Source organism: Lutra lutra, chromosome 17, assembly GCF_902655055.1.
Source record: "Lutra lutra chromosome 17, mLutLut1.2, whole genome shotgun sequence".
Taxonomy (NCBI): domain Eukaryota; kingdom Metazoa; phylum Chordata; class Mammalia; order Carnivora; family Mustelidae; genus Lutra; species Lutra lutra.
In genome coordinates this window covers 51,441,513-51,458,449 of record NC_062294.1, presented here as the reverse complement: position 1 = coordinate 51,458,449, position 16,937 = coordinate 51,441,513, and the positions used below count along the sequence as shown (strand labels likewise).

The 16,937-nt window shown below is 56.5% G+C and overlaps 1 protein-coding gene across 1 annotated transcript; it reads right to left on the bottom strand.

Annotated features, from left to right (window-relative positions):
- Positions 1–565: 565 nt before the first annotated feature.
- Positions 566–16,336, bottom strand: EHD2 (EH domain containing 2). The gene is made up of 6 exons (XM_047710833.1): positions 16,207–16,336; positions 13,969–14,435; positions 13,366–13,463; positions 9,289–9,701; positions 4,176–4,340; positions 566–2,392 (listed from the first exon to the last, which is right to left on the bottom strand). Exons 2-6 carry the CDS (start codon positions 14,370–14,372, stop codon positions 1,841–1,843), a joined length of 1,632 nt encoding a protein of 543 aa, XP_047566789.1. The 5' UTR covers positions 14,373–14,435; positions 16,207–16,336; the 3' UTR covers positions 566–1,840.
- Positions 16,337–16,937: the final 601 nt, after the last annotated feature.

Genomic DNA, 16,937 nt, shown 5'->3' with positions numbered 1-16,937 from the left:
CGCGGTGGGTGTGGTCGGGGCGTGGGGCCGGGGCTCAGCCCGCGGGGTCCGCAGGCCGAGGCCCCCGGGAGGGAGCGCGCGTGCGTGCGCACACATGGTGGTCCCTGTGGACAGCGTCACCTCTCCTCTAGGAGTCAACTTGTCTCTGGTGTTACGTGTCAGGGGTGGCGTCCCAGGTGGCGCACGCTGGCGGGCCGGGCGGAGGCGGGGGGTGTTGGCGGAGGCACGATGTGCCCGAGCCCGCGCGATCACAACCCCACGCCCCAGGGCTTGGTTCCCAGGCCCCCGCGGCGGGAGGCGGGAGAGGGCTGTCCCGGAGGGAGGGCGCCAGAATGACTTTTCTTCGGAAAATATGTCGGTCTGGCCCCCAGCCCAGGCCTGAGTCATCAGACTCTGCAGCATTGAGTCATGGCCTCCAACCCCCCGCCCCACTCCTGGGACCTTGGAGGGGAGACACCCCCCCCCCCCCAACCAGCCTCAAGCCCTGCCCAGGGCTCTCCTTCCGGGGGTCAGGGGGAGAGCGATCCCCGCCCCCCCACCATCCCAAGACAGCGTGACTTCCACGTGGAAAGAAGCCTTGGCTTTATTTGCTCTGTGGGAACGCTGTTCGCTGTTCGGTTCACAGGCCCCTCCTAGGCATGAGGTCGGAGCGGGGCGGGGCGGGGCGGGGGCGGGAGCGTGCTGATGGGTGTGGGAATCCCCGAGAGCATCGTGGGGGTGGGCATCGTCCCCACCTATGTCACCCTTCCCCATCTTTTCCATGGGGTCCCCCACCAGGGTCAAGCACTAGTATATGGTGAAGACACCGAAGGGTGGAGGGCAGGACGGGAGGGGTCCCTTTAGGGAGGAGAGGGGAGGGCTGTAGCACCAAGAGCCCCTCCCCCCCAACACATCCCCAGAAAGGGGACTAAAATAAAGCCCAGGCGCCTTTGTATCTGGTAGGGGCTCTACTTAAATTAGGGCTGTTGGCAGAAGGAGCTGTGCCTCAGCCTACAATTCAGGCCACCAGCGGTGGGGAGCCTGGGGGAGGGGCCCGCCAGGCTGGGTTTTCAAACCAGGGCCGGTGGGCAGAGGCCAAAAATACCTCAAAGTGGGCACACGGTCTCGGCAAAGCAAAGCTCCGAGGGGCTTTTCTGTCTGCTGAGAATCCTTATTAAAGAAGTGGGCAGAGGAGCTGAAGAAGGGTCCCTTTGAGGAAGTAGTGTCTCCCCTCTGAGCCCCCAGGTCCCAAGGCCTGAGAACAGGGTGGAGTTGGGGGCCGGATGGGCAAGAAGAGGGGAAGGGGGTCTTTGTGTTGGTTATTGCAACCGGATGGCCACTGAACTACGGAGAGAGGCGAGGGGTCCCGCCCAGAACTGGGGCTCAGACTGGTCAGGGCCGGGTGTGTGTCTGTGTGCGTTTGTGTGACGGTGTGGGTGCTTTCTCCTGAGGATGTCAGCCCCCTGAGGGCGGATGCATGTGTCTGGGTTGCTGTCTGCTGTAAGGTCCGGGGCCCAGAATAATCCCTGCCCATCCAAACGTAGTACGTGCTCAATAAACACTTGAATGAACAATGATTGAATCGACGCCTCTGTGTGTGTGTGTGTGTGTGTGTGTGTGTGTGTGTTAATGTCCCTGTGATGTGCCTAAGTGTACGTGAGGGTAGGGGGCATGGGCCAGGCAGAGAAGCCTTGCCCCTCCCCTGGTCCCCATGGTCTGGCGGAGGGGAGTGGAGAGAGGCCCAGCCGTACAACTGAGAAGGTGGGCAGGTGGCAAGCGTGCAGGCTGGGGCGGGGGGTGTGCGTGCAGCCGGCTGGCTCGGGCCACAGCAGGCAGGAGGGAGGGAGGGAGGGCCACTGGCTCACTCCGCCGAGCCCTTGTGGCGCCGCTTGGAGGGCGGCACGAGGCGGCGGGGCAGGTTGGCGGGCAGCCCGTGGCCCTCGAGTTTGGCCTCGATGAGGTGGCTGGCCAGGGCGAACTCCTCGTCATCCAGCATGCCATCCCGGTCGACGTCACTCAGCTTCCAGATGCGGCCCAGCACCGAGTTGGGGAGCTTGGTGCCCACCATCCAGGTCTTGGCCTTGGTGCCACTCAGCTTGCCATCGGCTGGCGCCAGGTTGTAGAAGATCTCATCGTACTTGGATTTGTCCTTGGTCACTACCCACTCGGCCTCGTCGTCCGAGCCCTCCTCACCGTCCTCCAGGGCCTCATCGGGCCCCCGCTCCACGAATGGGCCCATGTGGGTGCCCTCGAAGGCGCCGCCCTGCACCCCCACCTCGGTGCTCTCCAGCTCTTCCTGCCGCAGCAGTGGCATGAGCTTGGCGATGTCGTGGGTCAGCATCTCGTCCAGGGCTTCCAGCAGCTTCGGCTTCAGCGAGTGGAACTTGGTGAAGTCGTGAGCCATCAGCATCTCCTGTTGTGGGGGAGGGGGTAGGAAAGAGGAGCCCTGAGAAGTCAGGGGGCGGCAGAATCCTTGGGCGGCAGGTGTTGAGGGAGAGGTGCGAACCCGTACAACCCGCCTGTCCCACTCGGACACCCACCGCTCAGAAGAGACTGGGGCAGCGGGGTCCCAGGGGCCCGCCCCCTGTGCCAGGCGCCCCCCAGAATCACTGGACGGTGGGGACATGAGCGGCCCTCTGATGATTTGCCAGCTGGTAGAGGAGGATTTCAATATTCCGATATCAGTCCCAGCCCTTCCTGAGCACAGCCCTGGGTCTAACCAGCCTCTGTGGCACCCCAGGCTGCAGCTGGCCGGCACCCCCACCCTGGTGCAAATCGAGAAAATTCCATTCCTGCCGTTAGTTCCGTCACCCCACTTCACAGAAACGGGGGAGTGTGGCTTGGTGCCAAGTTTGGAGGTTTAGCCTGGGATGGCCAGATTGTCAGGAACTTGGGGGACACCCTGCCCACAGAAGATGACTTCTTCTAGAGCAGGCATGCGGCTAGATCTGTGGTCATGCTGCTTCTGTCCCCTCTGAGTCACCTGCACCAGGAGACTCACAGCACAGACAGATCCGTTTCATGGACCACACTGATTTCCAGCACCAAGGCAGAGAAGCCCGCTGATCTGGACATAAAGGGGTAGAGGTTGGGGGGGTCTGGACTCCAGAGCCTGCCTGCCCAGATCCCAACCCAGTTCTGCCACCTAGGAGCTGTGTGTCTTCAGGCAAGTGACATCACCTCTTTGGGCCTCGGTTTCCACACGTATGAAATGGCTCAATAACATTAGCGCTCCCCTCCCTTGAGGGGTAGGAAAGGCTAAATGAATTCATCTGGATAAAGCGTTCCAGAACTGTCAGTGTAATCGTATTAGCTGCTGTTTATCTAGCCCCGTGCTTCCCAACCACAGGAGATGTTGCCCTTCCCCAGTGGACGCTTGGCAAGATCTAGAGACATTTTTGATTGTCACAGCTGGGGGACGCTACCAGCACGTAGAAGCCAGGAGGATATGAACATCCCGCAATGCCCAGGACACCCCAGACCACGAACTCTCTGACCCCAAATGTCAGTAGTGCTGAGGCTGAGAACCTTGATCTAGCCCCCCAGCTCGGTGCCACACACGGGTCTCTAGAATTGTCCTTTCCAGGAGAGGAGCTACATGTGGTTATTTAAATTTAACTGAGTTAAACTAAATAAAACCTAATGGGGCTAGCGGCTACCATACTGGAAGTCAGAGTACAGAACATCTCCATCATGGCAGAAAGTACCATTGGACAGCACCATGCTAGAAAGTGTCCTTAGAGAGACTGGACCAGTAGCTTTCCGCCCCTTCTCCCTCATCCCTTCTTGCTGGCTGGAAGGCATACAGAATGGCTGGAGTTTTGACAGCCATTCTGTACCATGCAGGGATCTTGGAACTGGAGGCCAGGTATGGGAGGAGAACTGAGATAAAAGGGGACGCTGTCCCTGGCTCTGGAAAGCACCAAACCAGACCACCTTCTAGGACTTTATGGAGAGAAACAAACTTCCATCCTACTGAAGCCACGGTTCCCTGGGGTTTTGTCTTCATTCCCTTGTCCTAACTCACAAAACCGTGCCCTCAGGGAACCATTTGCAGGAGGTGCTTTCCAGAACCTGCCCTGCATCCCTTCTGTTTTCAAGGCCCCACCCTGAAGCCCACAGAAGCTGACCCCTTCCGCCTCCCCCGACACCCCCCACGCCCCCCCCCACCCCCGCTCCCGGGGACAACCTCCCACCTGCATCTTCTGACAGTCCGGAAAGTCGCCGGGGGATATGTGATGCTCCAGCTGGATCTTGGCAAAGATGACGGGCAGCTTGAGGATCAGCTGCTTCTTCTTGTTCTCCTTCCCAAACACGGAAGGCATCTCCTTCTTCAGGTAGCTGATGATGTATGCGTGGACCTGCGGGAGGACAGTGTCCATCACCCGGGGCCCCGCACCCAGAGTTCCTGATCCGCGTGGCCCGGAGGGGGGCCTGAAAATGTGCATTCTGACCCTTCCAGGTGATAAGCTGCTGCAAGGGCAGAAGGGCCCCTCCTCTCCCAGGCAATCCACTTCCCACCCCCCCATCTACATACCAGCTGGAGCCTCTGCCTGGGGAGACACAGCAGGCCCCCCACTGGTCTTCTGGCTTCCCTTGGCCCTACCATGCCTTCTCCAGGCAGCAGCGGCTGCAGAGGTCTTTCTGATTTTTAGGAAACAACACCAGATCATGAGACACTGCTCCAAAGTCTCCATCTGCTTTTTATCCAAATACAAAATTCCGACCATAGCTGACAAGTTCCTATGGCAGCAGTTCTCAAAGCATGGCCCGGGGAACCCCAGGGATTCCCTCCCCTCCCCAGCCTCTTTCAGGGGTTCACATAGTCAAAACTATTTTAATTACAATACCAAGGTGCTATGTGTCTTTTGTGCTCCCATTCCTCCTCCCTGGGTGGCGGGGCAGTGGAGTTTTTAAAGGCAACAGGATTCATGATACTATGACTGACTGAGTGCAGGAACAGATGTGAAAATGCAGAGGTCTTCTCAGAAGCCAGACATTTAAGGGACTTGCAAAAATGTAAAACCGGGCCACCGTCCTCTGTAATTTTTTTTTTTTTTTTTTTTTTGGTTTGGAGATAATTTTCATAAAATGTATGGGACTTAGCCCATGTCCTGGGCTTATGGTTATTTAAAAACTGATCTTCTAATATCTACTATCCCTATTAATTAATATAAATTGAACTATCATAACTCATCCATGACATTTATAACCCACTAACTGCTGCTTACTAATAGTTACATGGTTATTGTTGGTTCAGCGATAATACTAGATGAATATTAAACATTTTCTTCAGTTTTAACTTCTGGTATGGCCAATGTAGACAGATTCAACCCATGTACCTATACAGTCTTTGGGGCACTCAATCATTTTCAGGAGTGTCATTTGCTCCTGTGACTGGAAGTTTTGAGAACTGCTGCCCTCCAGGATTTGGCTCCTAGTGTTTTATCCCATATCCTCCACCCTTCCCTGTGCCCCCGTGTCAGCTTCCTCACCTGCCATCTTTGTACCAGCATGCTAATCTTTTTCTTGCCACAGGGCCTTTGCACATGACACTGTCTGCCTACTACTCTGCTCTGATTTCCCCAAGCTGGTTCCCTCAGCATCTTTTTGATGTCACCTCCTCACAGAGGCCATCCTATGAGAAGCAGGTGCCCCAACCATCGCCATCCAATTATTTTCTACTGTCACTTCCCTGGCCTCCACGATGTTTATTGCGACCCATCCTTATTTTGCTTATCTGGTGGCTTACTTATTCTGTCTCCTTTCATCAGAATGGGAGCTCCAGGAGGGCTGGGACCTTATCTGTTCCCTCTGTCCCCAGTACCCAGCAAAATATGCACAGAAAGCACTCAAGAAATACTTGTGGAGGGTAGCAATGAACTTGGGAACCTTTGAGCCCCAATCTCCAAAGTTATCAAAAAACAAACAAGAAGGGCAGAATCATGAACATTCGCATTTTTGAGCAGGAAGCTCAGTAATTAACTGCATACGCTTAAATAAAAATAGACTATATCTGGATAAAGACACAAGAAACTCCTCATGGGGGCTGCCTCCAGGGAAGAGGCCCTGCGAGGCAGTGGGGACCATCAAGGCTGGGAGGGAGCATGTTTAACCCAGCTTAACTGCTTTACCATGAGATGGTCTTAAAGGTTCAATGGAAAACATTTGTTTGAAAGTTCTCTTAATGAATCATAGGTTTAGAATGCTAAAAATTTTGGCAGTCCCTGGCTGGTTCTAAAACCTCATGTCCTCCCAACTCCACCACTCTGCGTCCTCCAGCCACCCTGGGCTCCTCCTTCCAAGCTGTTCTGCCTCAGGGCCTTTGCACTTACTGTTCCCTCTGCCTGGTAGGGCCTACCCCAGACCTCCACTCTCCCTCCTTCAGGTCTCTACTGGGAGACCCTCCCTGACCTCCTTAAAACAGTCCCTTGCCAATCTCCTTTCCTCTGCTTCATTTTCCTTCCTGATCCTTATCACATACAATACTGTATGATATTATAGATTCATTTGTTTAATACCCACTTCCCCAGTAAAAAGTAATTCTACAAAAAAAAAAAAAAAAAAAAAAAACAGCATTAACTCATTTGTTCCCTGCTGTAACTCCAGGGCTCAACAGAGTGCAGAAGCACGCTGTAGGTGCTTGGTAACTGTTTGTTGAATGAGTATCAGGGGCCTGCCTCAGAGAAGCTCGGTAAGAAGGTTCAGGGCATCTTGGCCTGTTTGGAATCAGACCCGCAAGATCTTGGCCTCGAGTATCGCAAAACAGTGAAATCGCCCCTTTTCGCAGCTATCACTTCAACCAAAGGGCAGAGCCGGGTGACTCATCCACTCCCTATACGTACAGACGGGGAAACCGAGGCACCGAGGGGTAGCTACTCAGAGTCCAGAGCGTATGGGAAGGTAAATGGTGTGAACTATTTGCTCGATGGCCAGACCAAGTGTGGCGGAATCACAAGTGGGGAATGGGTGGGTGACACGGAGCAGCGGAGGGGCATAGGGAGGCTTGGTCATAGTTGGACCCTGTGTGAGGGGCACTGGGGAGCCACAGACGGGTCCGAGGGAGGGAGGGGAAGGAATGGTCCCGAGATGTCAGGGGCCAATGGGGCAGGGGCGTGGTCAGGCTGGTGGGCGGGGCCTGTGAGCGCGGGCCAATTGATGTGAGGGGCGGGGCCTAAAGCGGCTCCTCGGGGACCCAGAAGAGGGAAGGCGGGAGGGCGCTGATGGCTTTTCCAGAGAGGAAGCGGGGGAAGGTGCCAGGAAGAGATAAGGTGGGAGGGCGGGCTGGGCCGGGGCGCGGGTCCCGGACTCCGGGGTTTGTCCGGGTTTCCGGAGCCGCCTCCTGCCCGGCGGGGGCACCAGGTGTCCGGCCCGGCCCCGCCCCTCTGTCCCACGGCCCTGGGCCCCAGCTCCAGCCGCTGTCTGCGTCCCCGAGGGGCCGGGGCCCAGGGGTCCGTGGGGGACCAGGGCGAACCAGAGTAGGGCCTCAGAGAGACACGGAGGAAGACACAGAGGGAGAGATAAGAAGAGGGGAAGAGACAGAAGGAGAGAGCGAGGAGAGAGGGACAGAGAATGAGGGAAGGTGAGGGGAAGAGCCGAAAGAGAGAACCAATACGAGGGAAACAGATGGCCGCTGGGAAAGAGGTAGAAATGAGGAGAAACACACACGGAGAGACAGAGACACAGAGACAGTCCAGAGCCTGGGTGGGGGAGGAGGGAAAGGTGGATTCCGAGGCTCAGAGCTGTCCCTGCTGGGCCGCTCCCTCCCAGGGAGGATTCCTGGGGTGGGGGTAGGCGCCCTGACTCACCCCCTCTTTGCTGCTCCTTAAACCAACACCTCGGGCTCCTCCTCCACCCCCCATAGCCTTCTAGGCCTCCCTGCCTGCCCGGTTTCCTGCCCCACCTCTACCCTGGCAGCCTCCCCTGTGAATGTTCCATTTGGCCTCCAAAATCGCTCTCAAACCAGTGCTCTCCTCCCCCTCCCAAAGCCCTGCTCTGGATCCAGGCTCCTCTCTGTTCCTCAGTCCCCAGCCTCCTCCTTGGTCTCTAGCCTCAGTCTAACAGCCCTTAAATTCCTCTACCAGAAGGCAGCCTGAGTGAGACCCTATCCCTCCTGTAATCCAAACCCTTCCATGGCTCCCCAGTACTCTCAGGACAAAATGCAGGTTCCAGGCCACAGCCCTGGGTGGTCTGACTCCCACCTCACCGGGCTCAGATTCAGTTACTTGCACTGTCTACACAGGGTTCAACATTGACAATTTCCCTCTTCCTTGAACTGGCCACCCTCTCATCTCCGGCTCAGACACTTGTTGGTCCCACGGTCTAGAATTCCTTCCCCTCCTCATCCTCCCTTTCCTCCACTTTGCAGCTCAGATGCCATCTCCTCCAAGAAGTCCTCCACCCCAATTCCCCCTGGGCTCCCCAGTACCAGCCCGGCCCATGCTGGGTCATCACTGTCTGGGGATGAGTCTGTCTCCTCCCCTGAATTTCCTTGGTCACTGTTGTATCCTCAATACCACCTAACACAGGCTGGGCATAGGGGAGGTTTTGTCAAATGAAGAGTGTTGGTTCAACGCCATTCATTCAATACATATTCACTGAGCACAAACTCTGTTCCAGGTGCTGGGGATACAGCAGCGAACAAATCCTGACGTCTGGTTCAGTGGCGCTTTCATGCAAGTGGAGACAGGCAGTAAACCCAGAAGCCCAGTGAATGGGCAATGTCCGGCCGGGCAGCAATGAATGCTATGAAGGAAACTACAACAAGGATAAAGCAAGACTCAGGGGCGCCTGGGTGGCTCAGTGGGTTAAAGACTCTGCCTTCGGCTCAGGTCATGATCTCAGGGTCCTGGGATCAAGCCCCGCATCAGGCTCTCTGCTCAGCGGGAAGCCTGCTACCCCCTCTCTCTCTGCCTGCCTCTCTGCCTACTTGTGATCTCTGTCTGTCAAATAAATAAATAAATAAATCTTTGCGGCGGGGGGGGGGGGGGGGAGGATAAAGCAAGACTCACGTGATGGGAGCCGGGAGGGACTTACAGTCATAAGAAGGGAGGGCAGACAGGGAAACTGTTCTGGAGCTTTTTGAGCAAAGACTTGAAGGAGGTGGGGAGTGAGCCAAGTGGGAGGGAGGCAAGGAAGGGGGTGGTTTCCAGGAAGCGGGAATAGTAAGTGCAAAGGCCCTGAGGTAGAATTGACGGGAGGCAGGGCAAGGGCAGTTCCTGCCCCCATGCTCCAGCCTTGCCCCCCCATTCCACACACACGCGCGCACACACACACACACATACACACCCCACCCCGTGTGCTGCTCACCCGCACCAGCCGGGCCCTCTTCACCAGGTCGTTGAGCTTGCGCAGGGCAGCGTGACGTGGTAAGCCCTGGATGTCGCGGAAGAGGTCCTGCTCCTCCAGCTCAAAGAGGCGCCGGTTGTCCGGCACCAGGAGGGGCTGGGACCAGAAGGAGCCGATGTAGACACGCAGCACCTCGGGCGTGCCCACCACCTTGCCCAGCGCCCACATGAGCGCCCCGTAGACGCGCATCAGCTGCTGGGTCTCCACCATGTCCGCCTTGTTGAGCACCACGCGGATCTTGTCTTCGTGGCCCCGCAGGGCGCCGATGGCCTCGGAGAACTCTTCGGAGATCTCCAGCTTGTGCGCATCAAAGAGCAGGATGATGAGGTCCACGCGCTCCGCGAACCAGCGCAGCACGGCCGGGAAGTCGTAGCCTGGAGGTACACAGAGGAAGCAGTGGGAAGGGCTGAGGTCAGCCCTGCACCCTCCAGCCTTTCGCAAGCATTCATTCCTTTGGATGGACAGTGGACTGTACGGATGTTCAGGTTGTTAACTTTCAAAAACCTTCTCTGGGCAAAACAGCCAAGGCCCCAAGAGTATCCTGCAGCTCTGCACCTGCCCCCACACCCAGGCCCCAGAATTACCCCATCCCTCTGGCCCCAGGCCCTCAGGACATCTGGCTACAGAGGGCCATCACCTGCCCCCTTTTCATTCATTCCTCAGGCAGGTATTAGTGGCGTGCCCCCGTCTGGATGTACGGGTTGTTAAAATACTGAAGTGTTTCTTAACAGACTCCCTGTGCCCCTATGAACCTCCCCCTACCCCAGGGGTCTTCCAAGTGCCTCCATCACCCCAGCCCCTCCCTAAGGCTTCTGGATCTCCCCACAATCCAGCAGCTGAAGAGTTCACATTGGCTCTGGTTCCGCTCTCGCCAGAGGAGATGGTAAATATTTTGAATTCATTTAATAATATTTACAGAGAGTCTTCTGTGTGCCAGGCCCTATCCTGGGCACCCAGAGATACCACAGAGGACACAGAGACAAGTCCTGGCCTTCATGGAGTACCTGTCTCAAGGGGCTTCATTCATTCATTCATTTATTCATTCATTCCTTGTTCATTCATTCATTCACACCCTTCGCTTTTGCTGCTCACTCACGTATTCAGCAAGCGAGGCTTAGGAGAGCAGAGAGGAGCCACGGTGGGCAGAGGGGTTGGGGGGAGGACCTGACTTAGCGGTCAGGAAGTCCTGGGTTTGAATTCCACCTCTGCCCAACCCTCTACTCCCCCCAGCTGTGTGAACTTAAGCAAGTAGGAAACCTTTCTGAACTTGTTTCCTCTTCTGTAAAATGGAGGTCCTAACAGAATGTGACTTGGAGGGCTGTTGTGGAGATTAAATGAATATAAATGAGCTAATATATAATATACCAAAAAAGCTTATCTGCAAAGAGCCTAAAACAGTGCCTGTTTTAAAATGCATGAGCTTGGGGCGCCGGGATGGCTCAGTCGTTAAGCCTCTGCCTTCGGCTCCGGTCATGATGCCAGGATTCTGGGATTGAGCCCTGCATCAGGCTCCCTGCTGAGCAGGGAGCCTGCTTCTCCCTCTCCCACTCCCCCTGCTTCTGTTCCCTCTCTCGCTGTGTCTCTCTCTGTCAAATAAATAAATAAAATCTTTTAAAAAATAAAATAAGTAAGAATAAATAAAATGGGTGAGCTTTAGGCATGTCAGTTTATACCTGAATTAAACTGCTAAAACAGGGGCAGCCTGGGTGGCTCAGTGGGTTAAGCACCCCACTCTTGGCTTCTCGGGTCGTGCTCTCAGGGTCACGGATCGAGCCCCCCATCGGGCTCCGAGCTCAGTGTGGATCTGCTTGAGATTCTTTCCCTCCCCCGCTCTCTCCCTCTCGCTCTCTCTAAAAATAAAATAAATAAATAAATAAAATCTATAAAAAAATAAACCCTTAAAACAAGGAAACACAATCTGGGAACTCGGTAAATGCTCAACAAGTTTTAGTTGTGACACATGTGGGACGCAGTGAAGGTCTCCCTTCAGGAACTGTCCCCAGAGCCATCCCGGTCCTGTTCTCTCATTCAGCTCAGGCACTGAGGACACAGACCCGTCCCCAGAGTGGTCAGGCCAGGGAGGGGGAGCCCAGAGAGATTTAGGAGCCCAGTGGGGGCACTTGACCCCCCCCCTGGGGGGGGTCAAGGAGGGCTTCTCAGAACAGGGGACACGGTGGTGACCTGGGGGACAAGGTGCCACCTGGCAGAACAGGAAGCCGCTGCTGACTCCCCTGCCATCACTGCTTTCTCTCCCTGAATCATGGAGTTGGATCTTCAAAACACCCTCGGGAGACAGGCGCTTTTGTGATCCCCATTTTCCAGATGAGGAAACTGAGGCACAGACAGGTTGAGGGACTGACCCAAGACACACGGGTGGGAGGTGTGGAGCAGGAGACTGCATGGGTCCCTATGCTCTACTGAGGAGCGGGAGCTGGGGGCATCCTGCCGGGTGGGAGCAGGGTCCTTGTGGCCCCTGGGGACTGGATGGGGTGGGGGAGGGAGAATCTGCTTGCGGGGAGGAAGGGCCAGGGAACCAGGAGCTCCTTCCCTCCCCAGCGTAAACACACACACACACACAAACAAGCCAGAATTTGGAAAGTGTGTCTCATGCAAGGCGGGAGGAAGGGAGGGAGGTTGAGTCAGCGCGGGAGCGGGAGACGTGGCAGAGTCCCCGGGGTGCACAGCTACAACACTCACAGGAACACAGTCAACCGCACACCCAGAGCACCTACTGTGTGTCGCACACCGAAGTGCTTCACAGATTTGACAATGAACGTGAACCCTCCATGCCACCTACAAGGCTGATGCTGTTATTACCCCCCATTTACAAACGAGGAGACTGAAACAAGGAGATGAGTGGCTCGCCCAGAGCCCGTGGTTTAAAAATAGCAGAGCCCAGATTTGAACCTTTGCTACAATCACACACAGAGAGGCAGCCAGCCACGCCTCCCACCAATGCACACAAACCTGTGCACACATCCCGACACAATCACAGCCACAGGCTCCAAGATGTGGACTCCCATACATACCCTTGTGCTCTCTCCAACCTCCCACACACCTGCACACAGACAGACCAACAGATTCTCCTCCTCTTCCTCTACCCAACCTGCCAGGGAAAGAGAGCCCATTCCCTTCTTTCTCCTCTTCCCACAACCTTGGGCCCCTACCAGGCTTGCCTCACTGCTCTCCCCTCCCGCTCTCACAGGCCCAGCTCCAGGGTGGCGCCCCAGGAACTCCCGGGCCCTCCCTCCTGTCTTCCCCCTCGGACTGGCCGCTCGCCCTCCCATTGCTTCCGCAGCTGCCCTCTGCTTGTCTCCCAGGGGGACTCGCGCCCGCTGGGCAGTGGCCAGGGACACCATCACCCTCCGAGCTCCCGCCCTGCCCGGTGGCCCAGCCTCCTGTCCCCTCTGCCCCACAAGGCAGACTCCTTTGCCCCAGTCCCATGCTGGCCAGGCAGACACTGCAGGGTGGCTGGTGGGGGGGCGGGGCAGGGTGCAGATGCTGAGCGGGCTAGGCAGGGTGGGGGCCGGCTCCCCCGGAGGCCCTGCTGGAATTCACCCTCGGCCTCTCCCCCTGCACAGCTGTTTATAAATTCCAGGCCCGGTCTTGGCCTGTGCCCAGATTCCCCCTCCCAAGCCCTGCTCAGCCCCATTTGCGGCCCAGAGGTGAAGCCAGGAACATGCCCAGAGCCCAGGGCCTCCGTGCTCGGCCTCTGCCTCCTCCCTGGGTCTCCTGGGTCTCTCTAAGGCTGCCCACACTTGGGATCTCTCTCTGACTTCGCGTGTCTCCCCCCGTCTCTCTTGATCTCTCCCTGCCTCATCCTCCAGACCAGCCCAGACACGGAGCTGAGGCCTGCTCACACGTGTGCAAGCCCATGCCTCCCCTTGTCCCCTTGGCATGCACAGACACGGAGCAACACAGCCTTCCACGGGCTCCCTTCTGCCACCCAGCCAGCTCTGCGCCAGCTGACGCAGACCCATGTCCGAGCAGAGAGCCAGCCGCTGCCTCCCTCAGACCCAGGAGTCTGGGCCCACTCACCCCGGCTCACTCTCTGTTTGGCGCCTGACAGGATGCCCGGGGTGTCGATGATACTGATGCTCTCCAGGACCTGATTGGGGAGCTGGGCGCACATGAACCTGAGGCAGAGGGAGAGCCGCGGGTCAATGCAGGGAGAGGCAGAGGAGGACCCATAAGAAGGGAAAACCAGGATGGCACAGTGGGGGACTCAGGTACAGAGAAGGGAAGAATCTCGAAAGATCGGGACAGAGAATAAGAACCATAACCAAAATAAATAAATAAATAAATAAGTTAATTAATTAACTCAGAGCTGATGTTTACCGAGCACTTATTCTATGCCTTGTGCTGTGCTAATAAGCACCTCATACGGAAGTGGGGACTATGGTTATCCCCATTTTCCAGTTGAGGATAAGAGAGGCACAGAGACATGAAGTCACCTGCCCAAGGCCGCCCAGGTAGAGGGCAGGTGGACTGGGGCAGGCTGGCCCCACAGGCTTCACTGCTCCCCTGGAGGAGGCAGGAAGGGGGAGGAGAGGAGGGAATTGGAGCGGGAAAGAAAGAAACAAAGGCAGGGGTGGGGGGGCAGAGGCAGGGAGATGCACCCCTGCTTCTCAAGCTGCACACCTGTTGAGGAAGGTGTTCCCAAAAGGGTTGAGCTTGCGGAATGGCTTGTCCGGGTCAACCACAAGGGCGTTCCCCGGCACGGTGCCCTCGGTGTCCCCGTGCATGACCGCCACGAAGCAGTCGGTGGTGGGCTCGGGCCCCACGCGGGAGCCTGGCACCTCCTGCTCCAGCAGGTACTGGATGAAGCTGGTCTTGCCCGTGCTGTACTGGCCGGCCACCAGGACCATGGGCTTGCCGTCGAAATCGGCGTCCTCCAGGGCCGGCGAGTGGAAGGCGCCGAATCGGTAGTGCTCCTCCAGGGGCAGCAGCTTGGTGCGGTAGAGCTCCTTGAGGGACGAGGTCACTGTGCGGATGGCCTCGGGCTGCTGACCCCGGGCACCGCCCCGCTTCATCCAGCTGAACATGGTGGCTCCACGCTCCCCACCGGGCTCGCTGATGGAGATGGGCGCAGGTTGGGGGAGATTTGCCTGCAAGAGGGACACAGGGTGTTGTTGGGGGCCTGCCTCATAGAGGAGGAGGAGGAGAAGGAAGGGAGCCGGAAGGTGGGATGGGTGGAGGAGGATGGGAGAACTGGCTGGGGGTGGGGATGGGGGCAGCAGAGAGCACGAGGAGAGGGCAGGAGGTGAGGGTTCCTGGAGGAAGGCGGTGATTATTTCAGCTGGAGGAAGAGAAAGAGATGAACGGTGGGATGATGGAAGTAGCAAGACTGATGGTGGGAGACCAAGGGATGATGAGCACCAGAAGCGGACACAGTAAACTGACCACGGATCAGCAAACCCTGGCCGAGCTGACTTGAACAGCTCCCTTCCAGGCACAGCAAGGATCCCGTGCAAGACGGGCAGAGAGGATGGTGTGTGCCAAGGCCCTGAGCTGTGAACGGCATGGAGCAGGTTGCGGGACACAGGAGGGGTGAGAAATAAGGCTGAAGGGTTGGCTGAGTGCACCCAGGTCATGAGGGGCCTCAGGTGATCCCAAAAATATGAAGATTTCTGATCACCGCATGCCAGATGCTGCTCTAACTCATTTAATCTTCCTAACAATGTGGTAAGGTAGCGCTATTATTATCCCCATGTTTCTGATGCACAAAGGGGGCTCACAAAGATAGCAGTAACTTGCCCAAGATCACTTGGTTAGAAAACGCTCAGTCTGGGACACCAGGCAACCTGACCTCGGAACATGTACTCCTATCGTAGGTCTGTGTTAGAAAGAGAGAATTACCAACTCAGCAGCAACAAGCACCCCCACCTAGACTGTGTTTTCAATATTCCCTTACTATCTTTTCATTCTCTGTAGGATCTGTAGTGATGTTCCCTCTTTCATTCCTGAAATCAGTCATTTGTGTCTTTTTCTTTTTTTTTTTTTTTCTTCCTTCATCAATCTAAGTAGATGCTTATAATTTACTGATCTTTCACAGAACCAGGCTTTGGTCAGATTGGAGTCTCCAAATATCATTTTCCATTAAACAAACAAACAAAAACTGAGCTTCTTGTAGAAATGACTGATTCCAAGGCTGGAGCAGGAGAACAAATGAGCCTGATCAGGTAGTGGGAAGGTGGGCAAAGATGTAAGGGGCATGCTACTGGGAAATAGGGACCAGCCTAAAGGAGCTCCCACTGGCCAAAGATGGGACGATTTGAGCATCAAAATTAACTGCATATCAAAAATGTTAAAATCCATAAAATCACAATGATACTTAAAGGAAAATAAATATATACAGAGGAAAAGGGGTAGAGGGGAAAGAGTGTCAGAGAGGTAAAGGAGAGGCGGGAGCTGGGAACTGGGATGTTGGCAGAGAGGGGCGGGCCTGGGTGGTGTCCTGGGGAGGGAGGGGTCCGAGGGACATTTTAGAGGTAGCTGGACAGGCCATTGCGTTGGTGAAGTAGCAGAGGAGCTCTTGAGTGGGAGGAGGGGCCAAATAGGACAGAGATGGGTGAGGTCAGTAGAGGGAGACTCCAAGGAGGGGATCTCTTCTGGCTGAGAGGATGGGGAGGCGACTTGGGAGTGGGGGCAACTGAGCACGAGGGGAAGGAACAGGGACATCAGGGGGCATTGTCACAGGCTGGAAGGAGCTGGAGGCAGACAAGGAGGTTTCACGGAGCGGGGTGCTGGGGACACCGCTACACATTGCGGGGGGTGGGGACTGAGAGTCTTGGGGGCGGCAGGGGAATAATCAGACTTCTAGGCTCCGCGGACCGGGCGGGCTTTGGGAGGCGACAGTGGCGGTCGGGGACCACTCACCGATGGGCGCGCAGGCGGCTGCACCGGGCGGCGGGCTGGACGGGGGTCCCGCGGGGATCTGAGGCGCCCGCGGAGCGGCCTGTGCTCCAGGTCCTGTCCCGAGCCGTCTGAGCCGGGTGGGGCCCAGAGCAGGGAGGAGGGAAGGGAGGGGCGGGGGGGCGGGACCAGGCGCCCCCCCTCCCTAAACCGGGAACCCGGCCTCTGGCGTCCCCTGGTGGACAGTGGCAGGGCGGCTTCTCGAGATATGGGTGAGAGCGGGGCTTTCAATCCCGGTTCAAAACCCCGATCTCTGCCGCTCCTCTTAACCTGGGAATGCTAATATTAATACTACGACTAACAACCACAGCAGCAGCAGCAGCAATAATAATAATAATTTTAAAACTTACCTGACTTCATGAAATTCCTCTTCTCACAACCCATCCTGGCTTCTCTCTTGACAACTCAAAGTAAAAGCCAAAGCCCTCAATGGGGCCTACAAGGCCCTACGCGCATCCGCCTGTTCCCTCGGCCCTCACCTCCCTCCTTTTCCCCGTGGCTCACTCTGCTCTAACCACACTGGCTTCTTTGCTGCTCCTCAAGCACTCCAACGGCCCTCCGACCTCAGGGCCTTTGCACCTGCTGTTCCTGCCACCTAACCGGCTCTTCCCCCAGGGATGCGAACAGCTCACTCCCTCTCCTCATTCGTGTCTGCTCAAATGTCACCTCTTCACAGAATCCCTCCCTGATCTCCC